This window comes from Acomys minous (genome assembly GCF_964271855.1).
Source record: "Acomys minous genome assembly, chromosome: 1".
In the NCBI taxonomy this organism is placed as follows: domain Eukaryota; kingdom Metazoa; phylum Chordata; class Mammalia; order Rodentia; family Muridae; genus Acomys; species Acomys minous.
Genome location: NC_140483.1, coordinates 34,049,222 through 34,075,386, shown reverse-complemented (window position 1 = coordinate 34,075,386; position 26,165 = coordinate 34,049,222). Strand labels below are relative to the sequence as shown.

General features: G+C 40.6%; 1 protein-coding gene across 3 annotated transcripts in view; it reads right to left on the bottom strand.

Moving 5' to 3' along the window:
- Nucleotides 1-26,165, bottom strand: part of PAPPA2 (pappalysin 2) — a 232,112-nt gene that overhangs the window by 141,519 nt on the left and 64,428 nt on the right. For all 3 annotated transcript variants that reach the window (XM_084794567.1, XM_084794566.1, XM_084794568.1), the window contains exon 4: nt 6,663-6,808. In XM_084794567.1, coding sequence (XP_084650693.1) covers nt 6,663-6,808 — 146 coding nt within the window. The remainder of the gene's footprint in view (nt 1-6,662; nt 6,809-26,165) is intronic.

Sequence of the window (26,165 nt, the reverse complement as noted above, 5' to 3'; positions counted from 1 at the left end):
AATACATACATATTTTATATAATGATATAATTAAAAACACTTGATATAAATGGTTGGTTTGTATAATGTTATTAGTATGTAATGTATGTTCTCAGTGCTGGCCATTTAGCACTGGACGACCAGTTAGTGTGCTCTTCCCTGGGGACTGAGTGACACCTTTCCCACTCCCAGCTTTCCTTAATTGTTATAGTTCTCTGTGTAGGGCTGAGGCCTCATGGGCTTCCCTCATGCACTTTGGTATGTCCACTGGTGTTCTCCTTGGTCAGCTCATGTTTTGGCTGTCATGTCAGTGGGACTTTGTAGGAAACTTCTCAGCACTTCAAGGTAAAGAGAAGAAGCAAAACTATTGATAATTCGACATATTAAATTATAGCAACAACTATTACCCATCTGAGTTCAGAAGTAATTTTGTTGTGTGGAACCACACTTACCTTACTGAAAAATATTTTTCCATATATTATTTGTTCACTAATGATTAAGCTTTTTTTTTGTCTGATTGTGGAAAGCAATCCTTTGAAATGATGGCTAGAAAGAAATATTCATTGCTTCATAATTTAGGTATGCTACCAGTGCTGTGTTGCTTGCTACTAATTAAATTTATGGATTAAACATTTTCATGTTACTCTAAGAGCATGTGAAGAATAATGGAGATTTTTGTAAATCTTTGTGGGGACACAAAAGGAAAAGCTAAGCTTGGGGAGCACTGTTGGAGCCATGCTGAATTCACCCCACTTCTAAGTATGGCCAGTCTTTACTAGCAGTCAATCAAGGCGACTCATAGTTTTTCACTATGGGGTATCCTCCCATTGTCTGCCAAGCAAACCCTAGACTCATCTATCCTCCAGGGCTCACTTCAGGGGTCAGCTGTCTGGGAATACCTCCCATGATGCTTTTGAAGAGTTTGGCACTTTCTCTCCATGGGCTTGCCTAGCCCTTTATGATGTTCTATGACACAATAGCATAAATATGTGTTACATGTCTGTCTCCCATTAGTGCTCTGCACTCTTCTGTTCTTGCATTGTTCTATTTCTGTATTGCCACAAAACAGATTCACTAATCATTTTTTGAATGAATGCATGCATGCACGCATGAATGAATGAAGGGCTTGAGTGTGGTATTACTGACTTACATAGAAGTACTGGTTTACCATTTAGTCAAACATTCTGTCTTTGGAGCTATAATTATGTTTTATATTTTTTAAAAATCTTCCTTCTGTTAGCATAGAATTAGAAAGACAAAAATAAACGAGATGGCAGAAATAGTGTTGATAACAAAGCAGGATGAACCTTAGGGTTCTCACAGAGTGGAAGTCATTGGAAACTGCATTTGGTTTTCCAAACTTTGGGGATGATATGTTTATGTGTAGGTCTCTTGGATCACCTTAAATGTGATGAGCTGTTGCACACTGATATGAACATACCATATTTCCCGGCATATAAGATGACTTTTTAAGCATGAAAATTTTGTGCCAAAGTTGGGGGTCATCTTGTATGCCGGATACTTACCTACAGCTTGCTTCCCCTTGCTTCATTTGTCTGGCACATATAGTGGGAGGTTCTGTGTGCTGATTCCATGCACAAGGGAGTATGAAGCAGGGAGGAGAAAGCTTCCTATAACTTAGGGAGGAGAAAGTGAGCATGGATTGGCTCCCCACCAGAACCCAACCATTCGACTCTGAGGGTTGAGTGTGGAGCACACATTAAAAGGGCACTGGAGGCTGGAATTGGCTGTCTGCTAGCATTTAATAAAGTGCCTGGCTGTCTGTGCCCTGCCTGCAAATAGACACATGCCCAAGTCTGCTGCACAGGGTGTGCATTGGAAGAGGGGTAGTCTTATATGGCGAGTATATTCCAAACTCTATATTTTAACTGAAAAAGTTGAAGGTCGTTTTATATGCCCACTCGTCTTATACACCAGCTTTTTAGAAAAAGTCTCCAATGTCTTCCTCTATTGTGTCATGTCAGCTGTTTGCACTGGTACTCTTTATTTTTAATTACAATTATAATTGAATAGAAAACAATAAATATATATACAAGCACTTTCATACTGAATCAGAGTTGTGAGCTAGTCAGCCAACTTCTAAAAAGCACATTAAAAACACATTAAAGTCACAGAAGAGCATTCTTGTCCTTCAAAGTTTTAAGAACAAGATGTAAATATCCACGGCTGCTTTTGTAATGCATTGTGAGTCGATTTTCAAGAGATAAATTATAATCATGTCACGTATTCTTACATTGAAATGTAATTCCTCCATTAACTTATGTACCTGTCCCTCTATCCATGAGTATTCACAGCACACCTACTGTATGCAGTTTTCTCCTTATTTGTAGAGGTCACAGACTTGTTCTTATACCTGTGTGCGCACACGCATGTGTGCAGTTCTCTGTTAGTTGGCCGCATGTATACAATTATATAACTATTACCACACACATTAAAACCTTCCTCCTTTCTGAGCATGGTGCCCTTAATCCCAGCACTTGGAGCCAGGAGGATCTGTGTGAGTTCAAGGACAGTCTGCTCTATATGAGGAGGTTTGGGTCAGCAAGGGTTACATAGGAAGACTCTGCCCCAAAACACAACTAGAAAGCAAAACAATAAAAGTTCCCTCCTATCATCCTTTATGTCATCTGCATTCATACACAAATCTGTATCTTTCCACTACCCAGTCCTTGCCTAGTCCCCTAACTATTGTCAACAATTAATTTGTTATTTACAATTCTATCATTTTGAAATACTTCACATATGGAATGAGAGAACACATAACTTTTGATTCTGGCTTGTCTGTCATTGTTTTCAATTGATGAGTTCGTCTTTCTAGGAATCCAGCAATCCACTTCCGCCTTGACTTGTTTTTTCTCTTCAAAATCTTTTTGTCCATTTTTTTTCTAATGAAAGTTATTTTCGACAAATTTATTTCTTGTCTTGATTTTACTGCTTTCTTCCTCCTCCTTCTTTGAGTTTAATATGCTTTTTCTCTTTTTGCTGGCTTGATATGCAGACTTCCCTATTTTCTAATAAACAAAGCTGTAAGATGTCCCTGTTTGTCTCCACATGCACAAAAGTTTTTGTATAACATGTTTCTATAATCATTTGATTTAAAATAGTTTCCTGCTTTCACTATAATTTGGCCTAGTGTTAGTTAGAAGTATACTGGTTAATTTCTAAATACTCAGAGGTTTCCTCCTTTTTATTGTCTTATAATTTTATTTCTAGCTTATTTACAATGAGACAAGAGAAAAATTTTATAACTTCAATCCTCTGAAGTTACTCTATGGTCAAGAATTCCTTCGATAAGTTTTCCATGCATATGAAAATAACATGTGTTCTTTCTGTTCTTCCAGTTCAGACTGTAAATATTCAGTCTGATTCTGTTAATTGAGTTAAAATTCTAACCACATCTCTCAAATATCTGTATATCCACTGAATATTTATTTGTCCTATAGTTTTCTGAGAAACCAGTTAGGACTGTAGTTTTTCTATGTTTCTACAGATTGATATATTTTTCAGGACGTATTAATGGTCACATCCAAAGTTATCACAATTACATTTTCTAATTGAATTTACTCTCTTATTTTAAAAATGCTTTATTTATTTCTGATAATAGTACTTTAAAGTGTACTTAATCTGCTACTAGAAAGATGCTTTTCTTTGATTGGTATTTGCATTGTATTTATTATATAGACATATTAAATAAATGAAAGTATTACATATACTTTTAATTTAACCATTTGTGTTCTTATATTTAACATTGGTCTTTTTCAATATCAGGTAACAGGGTTTTGTTGTGACTTTGATGACCTTTTAGTCTGAGCTGAGGCACAAAGTAATCAAGTAATCAGGATATTAGCTTTTCTTTTTAAGGGTTTCTTCTTTTAAAATTTTAAAAAAGTGTGTGTGTGTGTGTGTGTGTGTGTGTGTGTGTGTGTGTGTAGATATTTGCACATGAATGTGGGTACCCACAGAGTCCAGAAGAGGATGTCAGAATGCCTGTTGCTGGAGTTACAGGTTGTGGAGACCATTTGAAGTGGTTGCTAACAACTGATCCTAAATCCTCTGTGTGAGCAGTATACACTCTGACTCACTGAGCCATCCCTCCAGGCTCACTTTGCTCATTAGCACTTACTAATCGCTGAATCTTTACATAGAAAAAATCTAAAGATTACAACGTAAATTTTAATGTTATGCCTAAAATGATATGAAGTCGGTGTTTTTTCTGAACAAAGGAATAAGGGAATCCTTAAATGTTTTAATGTCCTGTCCCCATTTTTGTCTTTTGTGATGTTTTTATATTTTAATTCTACATATATAAAGTTAAAGGCATTTTTGTATGCTTTTGATATCTTTATTCTCTCTGGCAACACCAGTTACTTTATATGTCTCAGTCTCTACCCAAGATTATTTTTCCTGCTTCCTAAATTTTTCCATGATGTCTTTCAGCACTCATATAAATTGTACCTGAGTTCATTTATCTGAAAATATTTTACACATTTTCTTCTTTTCAAAGTATAACTTTGCCAAATTTAGAATTCTAAGTTAACAATTTTTTTTAACATTTAAGGAAATCAGCTTAATATTTCATGCCATGTAACTTTTGTTGATGAGATAACATACTTATCATGTGATCATACTTTTAAGATAGTGAATTTTTCCCATTGTCTAGCTTTAAATATTTTCTCTTTGTCTTTGATTTTCCTCATTTTGTTGCATAAACTTAAACTTCTTGGAACCGATTTTGTTTGGAGTTTATAAACCATCTCTACCATGGGAATGGATAACTTTTGTCGGTTTGAGAGCCTGCCTCTGCCCTCGTGCATGGAGTATCTTCAATACACCTCCTTGACAGGGCCTCAATTTCGTTTTCTTTCTGTGCTGTGAATTATGTGACTTTTTCAATAGCTGTTCCACTTTTTAATGTCTTAGAAGTCATTTTGGAATTGGTTTCTAGGCTCTGGCTCTCATAATGCATCTTTAAATACTAGCAAATATTCTGAGCTGAAAGCCATGAGTAGCACATCAGGTCTACTTTTTTTTTTACTTTATTAATTTATTCTTGTTACATCTCAATGGTTATCCCATCCCTTGTATCCTCCCATTCTTCCCTCCCTCCCATTTTCCCCTTATTCCCCTCCCCTATGACTGTTCCTGAGGGGGATTACCTCCCCCTCTATATGCTCATAGGGTATCAAGTCTCTTCTTGGTAACCTGCTGTCCTTCCTCTGAGTGCCACCAGGCCTCCCCCTCCAGGGGACATGGTCAAAGGTGAGGCACCAGAGTATATGAGAAAGTAATATCCCACTCTCCACTCTACTGTGGAGAGTGTTCTGTCCATTGTCTAGATCTGGGTAGGGTTTAAGGTTTACCGCCTGTATTGTCCTTGGCTGGTGCCTTAGTTTGAGCGGGACCCCTGTGCCCAAATCTGCCTATCATAATGTTCTACTTGTAGGCTTCTAGGACCCTCTGGATCCTTCTACTTTGCCATTCTCCCATGCATCTCTCATCTAGAGTCCCACTAGAATGTCTTCCCCTCTGTCTCAGTTCCCTGGTAAGTGAAGTCTTTCGTGGGACATGCCCCTTGGGCTAATATGCAGATATAAGTGAGTATATACCATTTGAGTCTTTCTGCTTCTGGGTTAACTCACTCATTATGATCATTTCTAGCTCAATCCATTTATCCACAAATTTCGGGAATTCCTTGTTTTTAATAGCTGAATAGTATTCCATAGTGTATATGTACTACAGTTTCTTTATCCATTCTTCTATTGAGGGACACTTAGGCTGTTTCCATGTTCTGGCTATTATGAATAAGGCTGCTATGAACATGGTTGAGCAAATTTTCTTGTTGTGTGCTGGAGCATCTTCTGGGTATATTCCAAGGAGTGGAACAGCTGGGTCTTGAGGAAGCCCTATTCCCATTTTTCTGAGATAGCACCAGATAGATTTCCAAAGTGGTTGTACTAGTTTGCATTCCCACCAGCAATGAAGGAGTGTTCCTCTCTCCCCACATCCTCGCCAGCATGTGGTGTCGCCATTTATCTTAATCATTGACCATTGAATTGTGACTACCTGATGGAGCTTGTTTGTTTCACCAGTGTGTATACAACTGAAGGCAATAACTTTACTCTTCCAAATCTACCTAACAGTGAAGGATAGGGGCCCCTAACTCTATCACTTAGACTTGTCTGGCTGTTTATGAGGACAGCCTTATTCAGGCCCAGTGCAGTCATCAATGGTTACTGAAAATTTATGAATGCAATGTGATTTTTTTTGTTGTTTTTGCTTTTCATTTGGTAATACAATCTCCAAATCACTACTCAACAAGTGGCCCAGGCTTGTCTTGAATTTACTCGGTAGCCCAGGCAGGCCTTGAAATGTGATCTTTTAGCACCAGCATCCTTAGTAGGTAGAATTAAAAGTCTGTGTCACCTAGACTGGTCCATCTCTAGATTATAGAATCAGTTTAAGACTATTCTTGGTGTTTGATCCATGACCTCTTAATTTTTACTTTGAAACATTTTTAAAGACTTATCCAGTAGTCATTCTCAAGCTAAAGCACTTATTTCATTGACTCCATATTTCTTGCTTTTCTTTTGTCACCAGACTTTTTCACAAACACTCTTCAGACACCCTTGTTTTTCTATACCACATTTCTCCATTTCACTTACCCTGGTGACTGACAGCTTCCTTGTCCCAAGGCCACGTGGCAGAACCTGCAAAGTCGTCCCGAACTGAACTGGCCAAGTAGACATTGAGGAAGTGACTGCTGTTGAGCTGCAAGATCTCCTTCAGCTCCTTCACACTCATGTAAGCCCTGGGGAGCAAGAACAGAGGGGGAACATCACACCATGGGGCACCAAACAGCAGGGCCAAGTCTGATTACTGTCATGGCATTTCCTGTCCCCAATGCCATTTGGAAAAGTAGAGAGGTACAGAAATGCCAATCATGGAGTCTAAGAAAGGATACCTTTGAGACATTTATTCCATTAAGTAAAATCCTACTGCTTTGAAATACCATGATATCTGCATGAAGCCTCCGTGTTGACACTATTTGCCTTTCTTCCTTTTCACTGGAACTATTTCTTCAGGATGGACCCACTGGTGTTGATAATTCTCTGCTTTGAGGATTGTCCCTGAGATGGTGAAGAAAGCCTTCAGCCTCTCAGTTTCTCACAGGTGTCTCATATTGCCTAATCCTCATGATGAGAGGAAGTTCAGTTCTATATCTGTTTCATCCTTTGTCTATAACAACCATTATTTTTTTAAAGGACAAGGTGAAAAAGTGGCTAGGAAATGAGCTGTAAGAAGTAAAGTTTAGAAGAGTTTGGGGAGTAAAGGACATCATAAATATCCTGTAAGTGACACTGTGTTAATTTCTTTTTGTATCCCTTACTTCCTAGACTCCTCCTGTCGACTTCTATCTCTGTGATAGTTCGGGGTTATCTGACTGAAGCCTGTACTGGCTAGTTTTTATGTCAACCTGAAAGAAGCTAGAGTCATCTGAGAGATGGGAGCCTCAATTGGGAAAATAATTCCAAAAGATAAAGTTGTAGGCAAGCCCGTAGAGTATTTTCCTAATTAGTGATTGATGTTAGAGGGACCAGCCCATTGTACATGGTGCAACTCCTGGGCTAATGGTTCCAGGTTTTGTAAGATGCTCCAGGCTGGGCAAGCCATGAGGATCAGGGCAGTAAGCAGCACCCCTCCAGCCGATGTCTGCATCAGCTCCTGCCTCCAACTTCCTGTTTCAAGTTCCTGGCCTGACTGCACTTGATGATGAACTGTGAAATGGGAGTGTAAACCGACTAAATCCTTTCCTCCCCGAGTTGCTTTGGTCATGGTGGTTTGTTAACACGAAATATCAAATCAGCAATAGAAAACCTAAATTTAAAAGTGCCTTCAAACCACCAAACAATATTACATGTGTACTTACACACACAGACTAGAGGCCTATTAAAACCTGACTTCCAGACATTATAGATTATTGATGTAGCCTTTAATTGAGAATGGGCCCCTATTGCTGAAGGCACGGCATACTTAGAACACACAACTCAGAAGATTCCATATAAATCTGCCCTGAAAGCTTCTTTCCTGTGGTCTAGCTTTCATGGTTCCAAAATTACTATGCAAGCTGCCAAGGAAGTGAAGCAATTAAACAGCCCTGGCCAGCTGCAACACCTATGAACCGTGACAATTACCAGCATGGCAAGATATTCATAAAAGTGCAAGAAGTGGCACTTAACTATCAGTGGCAACCAACAGCTGTGTAATTGGAATTAAAGGGGAAAATCATGCCTGGTACTGGAAGCTTAACTACAGTCCCAAGGCTAATATGTTCATGGACCTTAGAAAAGAATCTACTGCCACAGCTTTCTAGATTATTAAAATTCATTACAGCATTCTATATCTTATCCTTAGACCCCTACCACCTCTCATCAAAGAAGCTCCTTTTTACAGCAAGTGGAGACCATCACAAAAAAACCCACAACTGGTCACGATGCAGAGATTAGTGAACAGGGTAGGGCAGCTCCAAGGTATACATCACAGCTCCTGCATCTATAGATCGGGGACATTACAGAAGAGAGGGATGGGAGGACCAGAAGAACCAGAGTAAAAGGCAGTTTATTATGATAGTGTGTGTCCTAAAAATGTCAGAGAAGCTATGCACACAAAGTCTTACCAATATGGCTGCCTAAACATGACCATGAGCTGAACAAGGATGACAACAATAGACATGTCAACAAGGACAGGGGTCAGGGGTGAGGGACAGGGGTGAGCAGAGGCTCCCAAGGCCTCAGCCATACATAAAGAACTGCATGTAACTTGGGAATAGCATTCCCTGGGGAAGAACACACCAACCCAATACCAAATGGTCAGCTCTGAAAACATATATACGTGTAACATTATACAGAATGAGCATGCTGTATCTATGTAATTCAAGAAAGAGCAACTAAACCACCACTCAGTAGTCCTTAAACTTACTAAGTACTTCTAACAGCAGCCATGTTGTGCCATCCCCCAAAAGAGGAAAAGCTAAAAGCTAGCTTTTCACAGCAAAAGCCAGACAGACAGAGGTTTTGAATTTCCTTTTGGATTAGGTTTCATGACTGTTATTTTACTAGACAAGCATTAGGTGTTGAAAACTCCCAATTCCCATTAGGACAGCATGACCCTTCCTGTACTGCTTCTCACCCATGATGCTTATGCCATATACTTAACCCATGCATAGAGTGTGATGGTATTCTACACCCAGGAAATGGAAATCCCCAAAGAGATCATTTTTGTGTTACTCGAAACAGAACTAAAATGAGAAATGAAAGCAAAGAAATAAAGACTGGACATGCTGTAGACCTTAAGATGCTTTGGAGAAAGGAGTTTTAAAATAGTACTTTTATTCATTTGTGATGTCTTGGAAAAAATAGTTCTGGGCCACAAGAAATCATCCAAGCTCCATGAGGTGGCATTGGATGCGATCAGAGGGATATTCCTTCAACTGCTTTCCTGGAGGCTCAATGTGTGTTGGGCTCTTGTCTGGTTTTCCCTGAACTTAGTCACATTCCCTTTGCTTTCCGTATTTATTAAAATAATTGCATTATGTTTTTACTGGTGGTTGGGGTGATGCTGACATCAAGAAAATCTTTCATGTGGAAATGTTTCAATAAATAGGGGTGTGGGAGAAGAGATGAAACCAGAGAAGGAGTGGGATGGGATAGGATTAAGTGGAGTGCGGAGGAAAGCCAGGCTGCAAGAACAGGGAACCCAGGATCAAGTTTAGAACTCTATCTCTGTCCCTCTTCTCAGTTTGCAATTAAAACTGGGATGTGGTACTTTAACAATTCTCTCTCTCTCCCTCCCTCTCTCTCTCTCTCTCTCTCTCTCTCTCTCTCTCTCTCTCTCTCTCTCTCTCTCTCTCTCTCTTATTTACTCACTTTGCCTAAATTCCCCTGTTCCTGGCATGATTTCCTTGGGCTATCTCTGTGTTACTGGTTTCTCTGTTCCATTTGCCAGTCTTGGCCACCACCCATCTGTCCTCTCTCAACCCAGCAGTTCTGTTCATCTCTTCTGAGCATCCTCCAAAGGCTTCGTCCTTTGCCAGCAGCAGCAGCAGCAGCAGCAGCAGCAGCAGCAGCAGGGGCTGGTTGTACTCATCTCCCTTTCTTCCTTGCCCAATTCTTTCCCCAGTCATAAATTACTCTTCCAGATGAGAATGTTGATGTCATGGTAGTGGCAAACCGGGTGTGGTTTCTCATATTTCTGTGCTCCACCGAAATATAGATACAGGTCAGTAAGTCTTAAGAAGAATAACTTTTAAAAATTTAGAGACCGGTGGAAATAGCCCTTAATCAAATTGGTAAGGGAAACACTTATATTGCTGAAAAAGATTCTTGTCCACTCTCTGTCTAAACCAAAGAGGGTTAAAGTGTAGATAGAAGTCAGTGTGCCTACTCCCTATGTATGGCAGCTTGTCTTTCATAGCATATGCAGCATTTCAAAGGTTACTCAGAGCTAATGAAGATAAATGTCTCAGCTTCTGGACTAACTAATGTACCCAGGACTTGGCTCAGATTTGAGGATTCATCAGTCGATGTAGTTCCCAAATTAAAAGCTGAACACTTTAGTACAAAAATGATTTATTAAGATATAAATGATGCTGGGTCAGGGTTGTCCAAGAGACTCCAAAAAAGTATTATAGGCTATTTCCATTCTCTCTGGTAACTTCCCAGTGTTTGAAGGTAAAACACCATGTACTTCAAACACAGGACCCAGAAGATCCAAGCTGGTCTGAATTAAAAGTCTCCTCCTTAAGGACTAGCTTTCACAGTACTAGAAGGTACCATGAAAACTTCAAAGAAAAGAAAAAAGCCCAGTTATATACTTATAAAATATGACAACGACCGGCACATCACAATATCCATCAGAGTGCAATAGTGGCATAAGTACCTTGGTGGTAACCAACAGCTCTCTAATTGGACTTGAGGCTCACCCAACAAGAGAAAAATCATGCCTAGTACCAGAAACGTTTCCAACACCCTGAGGCTAGTGAAGTCATGGATCTTGGAGGAAAACCTACAACCACCACTTCACTAAACCAGCACAATTCCTAACTACATTTTAAATATTTATCCTTACACCCACAGATAAATATAGATTTCACCCCTCATCAAAGAATCTTCTTCTTGCAACAGATGGAGACCATTACAGAAAACCACAAACAACTAAAATGGAGAGAAAAAGTGATCATGTGGTACATAGTCCACAGCTCCTGCTCTTAAGGCTCAGAGATCGCAGCAGAAGAGGAGGCTAAAAGATTGTACCATCCAGAGGAACAGAAAGTTCATCCTGAGATTGGAGCTTCTAGAAATGTCAAGAGAAGAAACACCCATGAGTGATGTCTACATGGCTACCCCCAACAAAACCTAAACAAGGATGACACCAATAGACACGCTAACATGGAAAAGGCAACTCCTATGGGGCACTAAACCTAGACAAAGAAATACAGGCAACAACAGAATGCTGAAGGCAGGACAGTTCCCTCCACATTCCCACTGGTTACCCAATACCTAATGGTCAGCCCTGAAATCATATACCTACAGAACGAGCATATTTTATTTATGTACTTATGAAAATATAATATAGGAATATATATATATATGGAATACACACTCACACATACACACATAATTAAGTAACAAAAGAAAAGGAGGCCATGAATTTGAGAGCGAGAGAAAAAGGGATACATGGGAGGGATATCTTGCAGCTCAACAGCAGTCACTTCCTCAATGTCTACTTGGCCAGTTTCTTCTTCTTTCATGACCCCAGCTCCTGCTACCCCACAGTCATAAAGAGTGGCAACAACCAGCTCAGTCTTCTTCATCCTGGGTCCCTTCATGTGAGGAAATGTCACTATGTATGGCAATATCCACTAAAACAAGGTGTAATTCTTGACTGCCTCACTTCTCATGGAATTTACTCCATTGTCTTTTGGCTATCCATTCTCATTACATCCTTTTCTTAGACTAACTTTTTAAAATTAATGTTCTCATATAGATTATTCACTTGATATTTTCATTTGTTCATAAATATCCCCTCTCTAGGGCTATTTGTAACCTTCAATACTCCACTTTGTCTCAATCTTTTCCTCTTTAGACTCCTGGTAACTGGTCATGCAGCTTTCTTTTATAATGGAATGGAGGCCAGTCATCATGAATTCCATCACACTCACATGCACCCACACCCACATTTAAACTTATTTCCTTCTTCACTTACTCTATTCATTCCTTTGGTCACACAATATGAGGCTTTCCGGGTAAACTATAACTAACACCCTTTCTTTTTCTTTCTTATTTTCCAAATCAAATTCCCTAAGAAAATTATTCATCTTCCACTCAACCATGCACCCATAAATCCAATTATAACCTGGCTCTCTCACACATACACACACACACACACACACACACACACACACACACACACACACACACACATATATATATATATATATATATATATATATATATATATCACAGTATCAGAATTGCTTTTTATTAAAGTTGTCAATGACATCTTCATTTTCTCCCCACAACATTAAGAACAAATCCAGGCACTGTGGTATTGGAACCCTGTGTCACATTTTATATTATTAGCTACTTCGTTCTGCCTCAAGCTCCCTGCTTTCTTTACTTTGTAGCAATGCATTTTCTTATACCTTCTCTTGTTTTCAGAAACCAGTTCTTTACCTCCACACTGGGTTCCATTTCCTGCTTCACATCTGTCTCGGTTATTCTGCCCATACTTTATTCACTCTCCATATTATCCCTGGAAATCTTTACTCATAGGCTTCCAAGTATCTGGATAATTCTCTCATTATCTGTTTATCTACTCATACATTTCTATCCAAGGCTATGGCAATATATTCCTCTAGCAAATGGCTTCCTAGATTTAGTTTGCCCATAGACATCTTAGAAGCAACAGATCAGTGTGGAAAGTAGCGCTTTATGAGTGTAAAAGACATTAAATGTGGCTGAAATCGTGGTGCATTTAGCAAATCTAAGGAGATTTTTTTTCTGTGTGTAGATTTGCCAGAAGATTTAATTTGGGTTATATACAGAAGACATAGGAATTCTTGCTGAAAAGGGCCTCAAAATTCTCACCCTTCTCTCAGTATCAGCTAATTCACAGAAGGGAGGGCACAGTGAAAGCAGTGTGCCAGGTGCTGCTACAAGGACAGGCAGAGACCAGAGGGGGAAAAAAACAGACTTGAAAACAATCACAACCAACATTGGGTGGGTCACTAGGAGGATCTGCTATTCCACAAGGCATGTAGGTGCTGGGGGGAAAATCTTCTTTCCTCCAACATCAGCAGCCATGACAAGCCATTTTGAAAAGACCACTGCCCAGCCAGCTTCTAGGCAGCTCTAGAGGCTAAGATTCATCCCTGCAGGCACCAATCTGAGAAGCTGGCGCAAGAGTTGGGGGACTTTCCCCTGAACCCATGAAGAACACCTCCAACTAGAAGTGGAAAACTTAGTCAGAACAACACATTCCACACAGTGGAAACCTTTGACCCACAGACCACCCAAGTAAAACTCATTAGCTCCCAGAAGAAGGATGAGCAGTGGCAAGTGCTTCAACACCCAATGGGAGTTACTGACATCCCTTTCCAGGACCTAGAGGGGAAAGTCATTTCTAATTGTAATCCTCACTCGTCAATCCATGAACCGTACCCTGTGCCTGTCAAGCAAGCCCCACAAAAATCAACACCAAGTACCTGCTCTCCTCAGAAGACCATCTAAACCCACACACAGGCAAGTGACCACACAGGTAGCATGCACCTATACACATGTGAATGACTAGATACATAGTCTGCACCTGTTCATACATGCAAGATTGCCATGGGGAAATGGTCTGAATTTTCACACACACAAGTGACCAAAAGCAGACAGCTGTGCGTATATGCACAAATGATGCTCTTTGGATGTGAAACGCCCCCATAGGTTCTTGTGTTTGATGACTTGGTCCCCAGATGCTGGCTGTGATTTGGAAAGTTGTAGAACCTTTAGGATGTGGCATCTTATAAGAACTGGATCACCAGGGGCAGGAATTAAAGTTTTATAGCTCAGTCCCACTTCTTTTTTTCTTTTCTTTTTTTTAAATTTTATTTTATTAATTTATTCTTGTTACATCTCAATGGTTATCCCATCCCTTATATCCTCCCATTCCTCCCTCCCTCCCATTTTCCCTTATTCCCCTCCCCTATGACTGTGACTGAGGGGGACCTCTTCCCCCTGTATATGCTCATAGGGTATCAAGTCTCTTCTTGTTAACTCTCTGCTTCCACATTACTAACACACTATGACTGTCAGATTGCTGCTCTTGCTACCATGCCTTTCCGTTGGAACCGTAAGTAAAAGTAACTCTTCCTTTCTTAAATTGATTTTTTTTGAGTGTCTGGACACATCAAAGAAAAAAATTAAGTAATACAACACACAAGAAACCTCATGGGAACATTCTGGTCCCGTGCACATGGAAGAGACTGCCGCACAGTTTCCCCTTACACGCACACAGTAGTCACATAGAGATAGCTACACTTGTGCACTCCTGAGTAAACTCAAGGAGACACCTTGAACTTGTGAACATGCAAGGGTCCATACAGGCTATTACTTCGCATTTGAATAACATTTGAGACAATCAGAACTTGTGTATACATGAGTGACTACACAAAGACAGTCTGTGCAAATGCACAAGTAAGTGATGACAAAGTCTTTAAACACACAAGAACCTGCATAAAAACAGCAATCTTTACATGCACACAAATGAGATACTGCCCAATAGAAACAATCTGTACATACACACACATAAGTGACAGCACAAAGACGGTCTATGCCTATGTCAATGACCTCATTAATGTCTAGGTACACACTAATGACAACTTAGAGGCAGTCTGTCCCTGTACATGTGCTAGTCACCTCATAGAGATAGTCTGTGCATGTGCGCATAGACAATCTGCACTCATACACTTGCTAGTGACCTCATCGATGTAGTCTGAGCTAGCAAACTGAACAGGCAGCTCTCAAAGGATAAAGCAAAAATAGCCAATAAACCTAACAATACTCAATGTATTTACCCAGAAAGGGAAAAATTAAAACAATAATGATGGCTGGGAGGTTGCTCACACATAAAGTGCTTGCCTCAAAAATCACAGGGACTCGAGTTCAACCTCCAGAACTCATGCAACATAAAGCTGTTATAGTACAGTATGTTTACTTACTGCAGAGAGAGATAGGTGGATTCCTGGCCTTCCAGTCATGCCCGCACATGGAAATGCTCCTCCCAGAAACCAGAGGTGCCAAATAAGAAGTCCAATACCAAATGGGACAGCCTCCCTTCCCCTCCAGTTGTTGGCCAGGGTGTCCTAGAGACCCTCAAAGCAATACTATTCATTACCACTGTTCTTGGTAGACACACTAACTTGATGATAAGACCTATTATGAAGACAACATATTATAGTCACAGTCACACTCCCCTCTCAACCCCCAAAGGTGCAGAGAACAGCAAAGAGGTCTGGCACAAATCTTGTAAGCTCCTGGGGTCAGGAAGGACCAGGGTAAATCCTTGTCTTCTGACAGGAGCAATGCAATCAAGAGCTCACAGCAGCTGTGGTTGCCTGCATGAGGCCTGTACAAGAACAATCCACACTCCAGCATGAGGGAAAGGAGACTCCCAGAGCCCCAACCTTGGGTGAGAAGCCATTTATTGTCATCTGATGGCTGATAGAAGAGAGAGAGCCAGGTTTCTTTAGAAACATGTTCCCTGGCAGGTCTCCATGCTCTGGTTAGTGTCCCCACACCCATGCCTATGGGCAGCATGAAATGGACTCAGTATTTTATGAAGGAAAAAAGTTAGGAGTTAGGAGGTTGGAAGGTTGCAGTGGATCTAGGAGGAGTTGGAGGGAAGAATGAGAGAGAATTTAATATAATCAAAATACATTGTGTGCATGTATAAAATTCTGAAATAAATAATAAGAAATAATTTAAAATTTTAGAAAGCAATACAGTGGTATGATAAATTGATTGTGTTTTTCTCCCTAAATAAGCATAACTGTCTAGTAACATGGAGTGACTGCATTCTGTGATGGAAGAAACTGTCAATATTACAATAGCCAAAGCTTGTAGCAATAGACTCGATTCTTAGTACAATACACTTCCAAAGAGGAGGAATTACTCCAGGACCTAAGGCTCTCCAGGAAAAAGGGTAAATCTTCAAAATCAATTTAATATTAGATCATCCAAACAAAGCCAGAGAGGAGCTTAAAATATCAAAAGAAAAAAAAAAAAAGAGCCAAGTGTTACAAGGAAACTCCTGGGCTAAATTTTATAGAAATACATGTAGACTTTGGAAAGAAAGATTCTATAAAACTATAAAAATAAAACCAGTAGCAAGTAAAACATGAAATGCAAAGTGGTAAATTTCAAAATCTACATTCTTTATAATATTAATTAAAATTCAAAAATATAATGAGAAATAAAAAAGGGAAAAAATCCTGAACTCTTGAAAGTATGCTTTATTACCAACATGAATAATAGTTAAGGTAAACTCAACAATCCACTGATCTGATATGTATTCATTTGCATCTAACAATAACCATCATCACAACTAATTAGGTCGTGACTATATGCAAGATGCTTTCTACATATTTTCTCATCTAAAGCCTATAATTTACCTTTTGAGATTAGCATAGTCATTTCACTTTAGAGATAAGAAACATATTCAGATAAGGCATATGGCAATTTAATGTTACTCCAAAGTTACATGTTTGGAAGAAAAAATTCAGTGAGAATGTCTCTTATTATTCTGAAATAGCTTTTCTTGTTGTCTGTGAGTCACTATTACAGGTTCTAGTGATTAAATATATATATATTACAATATATAAAATATATCATATATTTTCAAGAAGCTTAATGTAATAAGACAATTGTGTAAACAAATCACTAAAAAGCCCAGTAATTGGCACATACTACATGTGCACACACAGTTACATGCAGGAATGAATGACAAAGTAAACTTCTGGAAGAGTGGGACATTGGTGAGGTATAGTAGAAGGTGGTGCATGTTACAAATGAGCTTGTGCTTGCCTCCTCCAATCTCCTAGTGTGTCCTACTGTTCTCTAGAACAAAAGCGATGGGTTTTGTGCTTTTCTACTTTGCTTTTATGTAGGAGCGTCAGTGTGGCACAGGCTCAGCATTTCTGTTGTTAGAGCTGGAAGGGAAGCAGGAGATGAAGACCTTACTTTGACTGTTTTCACCCTTTCTGCTGCAAATACTCATGACAGCAGCATTCCGGCATTTTCTACCAATAGTGTGGTGCCTGAAATGCAAGCTTTATGACATACACCCTTTATTGTCTAAATCTAGCAGACATGGCATAACTTAATGATGTCATGAGTGCCTTCCTGAGCTCTTGACAGCAGCTGTAGAATATGCCCCTGAAACAAGTGGCTGAAGCAGTTATCCAGGATGCCCCTCATCCCTGTCTGTGTCGTGAGCAGCAGCTTTGCACATAGACCAGCTCCCAGTGATCCAATCCACTGAGATTCCCAATGGCCAGCCTTAAGTCCAGCACCCCATGCCTTTCAATAATATCCCAAGTGACTTGTATTTTTTTAATTCTTTGATGTTGTTGTTGTTGCTGCTGCTGCTGCTGCTATTGAAATCCCAACAATGATCTCTGGTTTCTGTAATCCTGACTAGTTCAGAAACAATATTCCAGCCAGCTAATCTGCCCTCAAGGCAGAAAAGACAGAGGAGAGACAGTCATGTGCCATGGTCGCATGACTGAAGGAATCTAGAGGTTCTATCTAGTTCAAGAAATAGTTCAAGACCTATATTTTAGTGAATTGGTTTCCAGAATTAAAAAAAAATATTCCTTAAGATCCAAAAAGACACAATTTGATACTATGCAATCAACATTAATCTTTGTAGCTGATGGAGTGGAAGATAGCCAAATATTTCAGTTTCCAGTAGCAAGAGAAGGAAAGATTTAGATGTTAGCAATCAGGGAAGAAACTGTCACTTTGGGAAATGTTTTATAATAGTGTTAAATATGTGGTTTACTCACATAGGAGAAAAGTGGTTCCTGGGATCAACTTGCTCATGTGTGTCTCCTTCACCTCTTTGGTTATTTTGTTAAATTTTTCTGAAGCAAGCAGATTCCTTGGGGGATAATAGGGTCTTAGTTCTGGAGGGCATTGTGCTGTCTAGTTTAATGTCAATTTGCTACAAATAAGAGTTCTTACAGAAGGGGGAGTCTGAATTGAGGAAATACCCCCACCGTACTGGCCTGTGAGAAAGTTTGTATTACATCCTCATAGTTGATTATTAATATATGAGGGCCCAGCTCCCTGCGGCCTGGGAGCCCTGGGTGCTACAAGAGAGCAGGCTGAGTGAGTCAGGGGGAGGAAGCTGGTGAGCAGCTCACAAGCTTGGCTCCTGCTTCAGCTCCTGCCTCGAGGAGCCTTCTGCCCTGACCTCCTGGCCTGCAGTGTGGAGGTGTAAGCAAAATAAGTATTTTCTGTCCCAAGTTGCTTTTGGTTACCATATTTTAACACAGCAATAGAAACCCTAACTGAGACAGCATTTGATAAATGTCTCATGAGATCTGTATAAAAATGGAGGAAACTGTGGATAAGCATAGATTTATATCCACTGGTACCAGATAGTGGAGCTACTCTGTGAAGAAACAGTTTTCTTTCCTCCATATAATGAAGCAGCCACAAGGTACCATCTTAGAAGCTGAGAATAGTCCCCACTGGACAGTAAATATTATGTCATGATTTGAGAGTAGACTTGACATACCAGAACTGTGAAAAATAATTTTCCCTATAGTGTTGTCATAAACTACCCAGTCCTGGGCATTTTGTTATAGCACTACAAACAGACTAAGATTATCTGTACAAGTGTTATCACATTTAAATAAAAATGCACATACATGATAATATAGATAATGTATTTCTAGAAGGAAATGAAACAAATAGATAATAGAATTTGAAGTAATATTCTTTGCACATTGTGGGTTTGTTTTTTTGTTTTTTTTTTTTTTTAATTTTGGACAGTTTTCCAAAACAATGTTTCTCCAAAGCAAATGACATGAGGTAATAAAAGCAAATAAAATATCATATGTTTGTGCATGTGTGGTGTGGCGTGTGTGTGTGTGTATGTGTGTATGTGTGTGTGCATTCACACACATTTATGTGTATATGTGCACAAACGCCAGTTCATGTATTTGTTGTATGTGTGTGCATTCCTTCTTTTATTACCTGGACAGGGCTCTCAGAAGGCAAGCGTCATGACATTTTCATTGAAACAATTTAGAAAATTATTTCCAATATCAGTCAATGGTTATCAGTGCTAGTTGACTGCACTAATAGTATGGATGACCTTAAAACAGAAAATAAAGCAGACAATGCTCCTTCTACCCTGAACCCCAAATCACAGACATTATCTGGCTGTGAAATGGTCTCAACATCACAGGGTTCAGTTAAATTTCAAAAAGTTTGAAATTTCAGAGTATCAGGCAGGACCTACTCCCTCTGGTAGATAGCAAGACTTAAGTAAGTGCATGCAAAGACACCTCCCACCTCTGTCTCAGACAACTGTGTGGCAACTAAAGGCAAAAGCACACTACACTGATAAACTCTTTGGGTATGAGCAGGAATGGGCAATGTAATTCTAAAAGACTTGTGCTGTGTTTTAAAATAGGACATTTTCCCCAGGAGGAGCAGTACCTGTGGGTAGCTGGAGCGGACACAATGCATTCCAGCTAATGATAAACGCCCATGCAATCACTCAGTACTTTACTCGTTCTCTGTGTCATTTTTTTTTCTCCTCCTGAAGCTCTTTCCTCCATGTACAGCATCTTAAAAGGTGTTTTGTCAAATCCTATTATTTAACAGAGCATGCTTCTGTAACTATCACACACACCCTTGCACACACACACATACAGGCTTCCTCAAAGTCAGATTTTTTTTTTTACAATATACATATGTCAAATTACACTGCTAGCTTCCAATTTTACCAAAACAGCAGAAGCTAATCAGTGTCTTAAGAACACCAATGACCAAAACTCGTTTACACACTAATGTTAGGAATCAGGCAACACGCCTATTAATTCAGGAGTTCATTGAACAGCTACTAGACGTGAAGCCTTCTGCTCACCAGCCAGAATCCACTGCTGAACAAGCTTAGCCATCATATCTACCTTCACAGAACTCAGACCCTGAGAGTAGAGTCATCAAGGAAGAGAGATCAGCAGGTGTTCCTGTGGGAAAAGTAACCGATGCTATAGGGTGCCAAGAGCAGGCTCACCTAACCAGGATTTGGGGAGTTAGCAGTGTTTTCCCAGAACTGACATCTACATTGAGGTCTAGCAGATGGGGAGGAGTATCTCCAAGTAGGGAGTGCCCAGGGGAGAAGAGGCGGCCATTGTACGAACACCTGGGAAGTGGAGAGGAGTTAACTAATAAGAGTTATGGGGAACTGGAAACACTGATGCTGACGTGACTAACAGCACTTGGGCCCTGGAGGACTTGCACACCGTGTTCAAGTGTTTGTTGCTTTTTAAAAGAGGAAGGAGCAGGGTTGCATTTGCCTTTTACAGGGACCCCCCTTTGAGAGAAATGGGGGAGAAGGAGTTCAAAGATGTAAAACACAAAGCAATACAGATGGCTGAAAGGTCATGATTGGCTTTGAGATGTATTCATGCACAACCAATAGAAGCTGGTAATTGATTAGATGGAGGCTGAGTGAGAAAGTGAGATCCAGATTGACCCCCTGAGTTGGATGTCATGGTGCCACACGCCAGTGCTCAGGAAGCTCTATGGCCAGCCCAACTACATAGTGAGACTTATTTTGAAAAAAATAGTTGCTTCCCAAGTTTATACTTGAATAAGCTCAGTTTAGTGACAGTTTGAGGATCCCATGATGGTCAAATTAGAAATCTGTATTAGAGAAGAAGATACGTGGTCCTGAGTGTCCAAAACATTCATAAAGTTAAAGAACATTAAAAATTAAATTGTTCTAGCCGATGGACAGGACATTCTCCACTGGTGAGTGGAGAAGGAGATCTAACTTCCACACAAACTCTGGTGCCCCATTTTTGAACATGTCCCTTGGATGGAGATGCCTGGTGGCACTCAGAGGAAAGATAATAGGTCACCAAGGAGAGACCTGATACCATATGAGCATATTCAGGGGGAGGAGGTCCCCCTCAGACACAGACTTAGGGGAGGGGAGGGGAGTAGGGGGGAAGTGGGAGGAAGGGAGGAATGGGAGGATACATGGGATGGGCTAACAACTGAGATGTAATATGAATAAATTAATTAAATAAAAAAAGAGCTAAAAAAAAAACCTCACACATGAGAAAAAAAAATTTAAATTGTAATGAAAGGTATGAAATGAATGAAGTGGTCATTATCTCCTTCCTAATGAATAGATATTCAGTTTAGGACATGTTTAGGGAAATAGGAGAGGCAGATATAGAGAAAGAGAGAGACAGAGGAAAGAGAGGTCAGTATCAAAACAATTCTCTGAATCATGCAATCTGAAACTCTATAAAGAAGCAATGTTAATTTTTCTTGTAAAATAAATCACGTTTAGCTTTGAATTTTACATGGTGGTATATGGAGGAAGAAATCTTTTCAAAAACTTAAAAAGTCCCCAGTCTGGCTGAAAGAAAGATGTACAGAATGAGTAGAGAAGACATAGGATAATTGCTGTAGAATAGTGAATTCTCGGGACTAGAGAGAAGGACCGAAGTTGGCAGAGAGGCCTGAGGCTGAGAAGAGGGGACCGGAAGACATCCAGCAGTGCTGGCTTCTCTAGCGAGGCGGGAGAAGATCACTCCAAATGTTCCTGGCAGTTGAAATAAAAGAAGAACGGCAAAGTGTCTATCAGGAGCAGAAATAAAGGGAATGTTCGTAACTTTGACAAAAGCAATTTCAGAACAAGAGTTGAGACAAAAACCAGACTACAGTTGGTTGGAAGGCAATGCGGGGGGTGGGGGGATGGGAAGGGGGGGATCCGGAAAGAAATAGCCTGGCACAGGGGGGTAGGAAGAGATAAACCAGGATGGCGAGGAGAATGGAAAGTTACTATCATAGACTTAGGCATTACGACATTGCTTAGAGAGAAAGAAGCCAGAGAGCTTTCGGATGAAGAATGACAAAAGAGCAGACTGAGGAACTGTGACACAGACACCAACAGGTGAGATTCACCTTACCCAGTCAGGTCATGTTGGTACACAACACACCTAGAGCCCCCGCACCCCAGCCCCTGCTGCTCGGAGTGCCCATTGCTAACAGTTCTACTTTCTTTGGCAAAATCCCTGAGCCAGCTAGCAGCTGGATCATAGGAGATGTTTGCCTCTGCCCAGAAGCAGCTTGTAGCCAAGGACTCACTAACAGATGGGTACAAAAAGCCAATCCCTTTGCCTTAAACTTAGGCTAAATTCATAGTGCAATTCATGCTTCTGAGCTCCCTAAGATTGGCGAGGTTAGATCCCAAGTGAAATTGCATCCTTTCTTGGGCTCTTGCCATGACTTATCCTGTTGCCTTCATTGCTATGTGGTAAAAAAAAAAAAAAAAAAAGAACCCTCCAGTAAATCATACTGAGCCCAAAGCCCTGACTCAGGGTCCACATGTTGAACACAGAAGAACACGTGGCAAGCCCACGCACTAGAGGAGGAGGGGGGAAGGGAGGGAGGACAGAGATGGTTCTGAGAGAGAAGAAATGCTCCTCTGGTTTGTGCTGCACCAGTCATGGCGTAGGTGAGAGATCTCCTATGAACGAGGAGTGAGGTGAGAGGTGGAGAGACCTCAGGTTTAAAGAGCATAGAACAGGGTTACAAGAGAACAAGTAGGAAATAACATGCAGGGGATAAAGGGGGATTAGCTGGCTAAGATCCGAGGGGACTTGTGAGCGAATAGCCCCATGCTTGCGTTTCCTTTCATGACTTTTGCTTGGAAGTCGCTGAGGACGCATGTGATTACTTGCTGTGCCACTCAGCAACACTGAGCCCCTCACAACATACATCTGAAACATGCCCAGTGGGCTCGGGTGCTGAACACTCGCCTCTCAGCTTGTGGAACTCTTTAGAATCCTTAGGAGACAGGGGCCTGTCTGGCAAATACAGGACCCTAAGATAAGGCCTTTGAAGGTTACGCCAGCCTTTGGTTCTGGCCTGCTCTCTGTCTTCTTCCTAGGCCCAACCATGTGAACAGATGCTGCCTCGTGTTCCTAACTATTCATTCGCCATAAGCCAAGTAGAGAATGGCAGGACAAATTACCAGATAAAGGTGCTTGCTGCCAACCCTGAGGATGTGAGTTCAATCCCCAGAACCAACATGACAGAAGAAGAGACAAGTTGTCCTTGGATGTCAACATGTAGACTGTGGCATATGCACATCTACCACACAACACAACACACACACACACACACACAACACACACACACATTAAAACATTCTTTATTGATGTTTTTAAAGTCTTTTCAGAAAGGTTTCTTTGACATTAGCTCCAACCTCTGCATCTACTTTGGGCCACAGTCCCTAGTAGCGCCTTAGCACATTATGTCCCTCCAGCACAGCATTTACCATACTAAATGGGTGACTCCAGATATCTTTCTCTATACATGCTATGTATTGCCTGATTATAGCTATATATTTCTTAATAATGCATCCTAAAAAGGGACTTTGCAATATGCATAGACTATAATTCAGAAAGTAGTCATTTTACATCCATATTTGACTCCCTTTGCTGGAACAATTAGTGCAAAGGACATGTGAAAATGGATATACAAGAAAATCCCTGTCACTCCGATACTCAGGCACAAGTCTGGAGATGAAAACACAGAGGTGTGATACTCAAAATGTGTTGGGACTTTCTGATGGATCTTACAACTTCCTTAGACATTTCTTGAACCAGAATCAAATATTGATTTTTCACCATGTCTCAAGGGACAGAAGGCTCTTCACTGTATTTCCCACTGCTGAGTTCTTATAGGTCCATGGAGATATTTAGTAGCTGTCGTTCCCGGTGGATGGGGACATTTTTATCTGCCTTTCGCATTATCATTTGTAAACTCTAACTCTCCCAGAGCCTTTCTACAGTCTGGTGGCCACCAGAAGAGCCCCATCCATCTGAAAGTTGTAAGTGCTATGGTGGCCAGGGAGAAAGGACTCTACAGTCACACACAGAGTCTCAGACAAACACACCATGCCCTGTCTGCTCAGTCCCCTCTCCTTGTCTTTCCTTTTTTCCTCTTCTCTGAGAGTTGGTACCCAGAAAGGCAATACCTTCTTGCTACTCTCTTCCATTTCCTTTTCCAGAAGGGCAGGGTCCACACTCTAGCTAAAGAGAGCACTTCCTTTCTTCAGCCCTTGACTCTCTACTGCACTCCGCCCACCCCCGGCTTGAGTGCTATGAAGCCATTTGAGGCACTTTCGCTGGCTGAGGGATAGTACACAGACTATGGCTTTGTGATGACTCATGCTTTCGTGGTCTCCCTGTGTTTACCATGGGTATTCAATTCCAGCTGGATTTCCCTTTCCCTGGAAACCTACGGCTAAGCTATTTCTCCATTTTTCTCTTTCCACCTCACATACCCTTTCACCACCAGTGTACTCTAAAAGAGGTGTGTGTGTGTGTGTGTGTGTGTGTGTGTGTGTGTGTGCAAGAAGAATGAAAACTACGGTCCCGATGCAGCCTGTGGCTACCTTTTGCATAGTCTGTAAACCAAAACTGATTTTTATATTCTTAAGAATTGTAAAGGGGGAAAAAAAGGAAGCATAAGAAAAATGCAAGAGAAAATGTGGCCAACAAATTCATAAATCCTAAGTATTTTTGTCAGCCCACTTATTAAAAAATTACCAAATTGTGCTCTATACTGAGGTGTGTGTCTGAGCAGGGATCTAGCCTCAGCCAGAGCTCTGTGACCTCCATACATCTGTCCCACAGAATAATAATTAACTCCTGAATGATATGAGCCAAATGTCATGTTACATAAAGCACTTGGTGTGAGCCTAAGAAACATAGAATAAATAGCAGTGCTCTTTGTAAATTTTTAATTCAATGAGATCTAACACAATTTTTATGTTCTTATGAGAAAACATAATACCCCATAAAGGCAAGGTGAACCAAGTGTCTTAAGCACCCTGTGACTGTATTGCTTGCCAAAAAAAAAAAAAAATGGTAATGCCATAGCCATGGTTCTTTCTATATTAGAGGTAAGAAAATGTTCTTGTATGTGGTTGCAGAAGGTCAGTGGTGAGGAGAGCAGTTAGAGCTAAGTTTTTTGTTGTTTTGGAATTTGGGAGAGTCTCACTCTCTAACCCAGACTGGTCTAAAACTAAAAGCACTCCTCTGCCTCAGCTCCAAGTTCTAGAATTAGAGGCATGAGCCGCCATATCTGACAAAGCTTTCTCTTCAATATGGGGGCCATCCTTTCCCTTCCATATTCATGGTCAGCACTAATAGAGACTCTACCACCAAAGCTCATCCATTTGGCCTATTCACTGATTTCACCTCCAGCCCTGCCTCTCCAGGGGCACCTATTCCTTATCCACTCTATAACAGTGGTCTACTGTCCCCCGGACCATAGCCTACTCTCCCACAGGCTGTTACCTTATAGCTGCAGGAATGATCAAGCTAAGCCTAGAATCTGACTAGGTAAGGTCTGGCTTACAACCGTATCATCTGTCCCTCTGTCACTTGTGCTTCTGCTTCCAGAGACACCAAGTGGTTCATAGTTGTCCTCCCAAACACAACTCTGCTGGCTCATTATTGTAGCCTCTGCCTTCTGATGTCCTCCCTACGTAGCTCTTTCTCTTTTAACTACAAAAGTTCTACATGCTCACAATCATCAATTTAGAATACACAAGAGAATGTTTGAAATGTTTGTACCCACATTCTTATGCCTTGGAGATTATCATTACTGATACTTGATTTATTTATTTCTACTATTTACTCTCTATACTGTATAGAAGAATTTACACGGTTAGATGTTATTTCTTTGAAGCTAGGTCTATAGACCAGGCTGGCCTTGAACTCAGAGATCCTCCTGCCTCTGCCTCCTAAGTGCTGAGTTTAAAGGCATGTGCAGCCACCACCCGGCTCATGT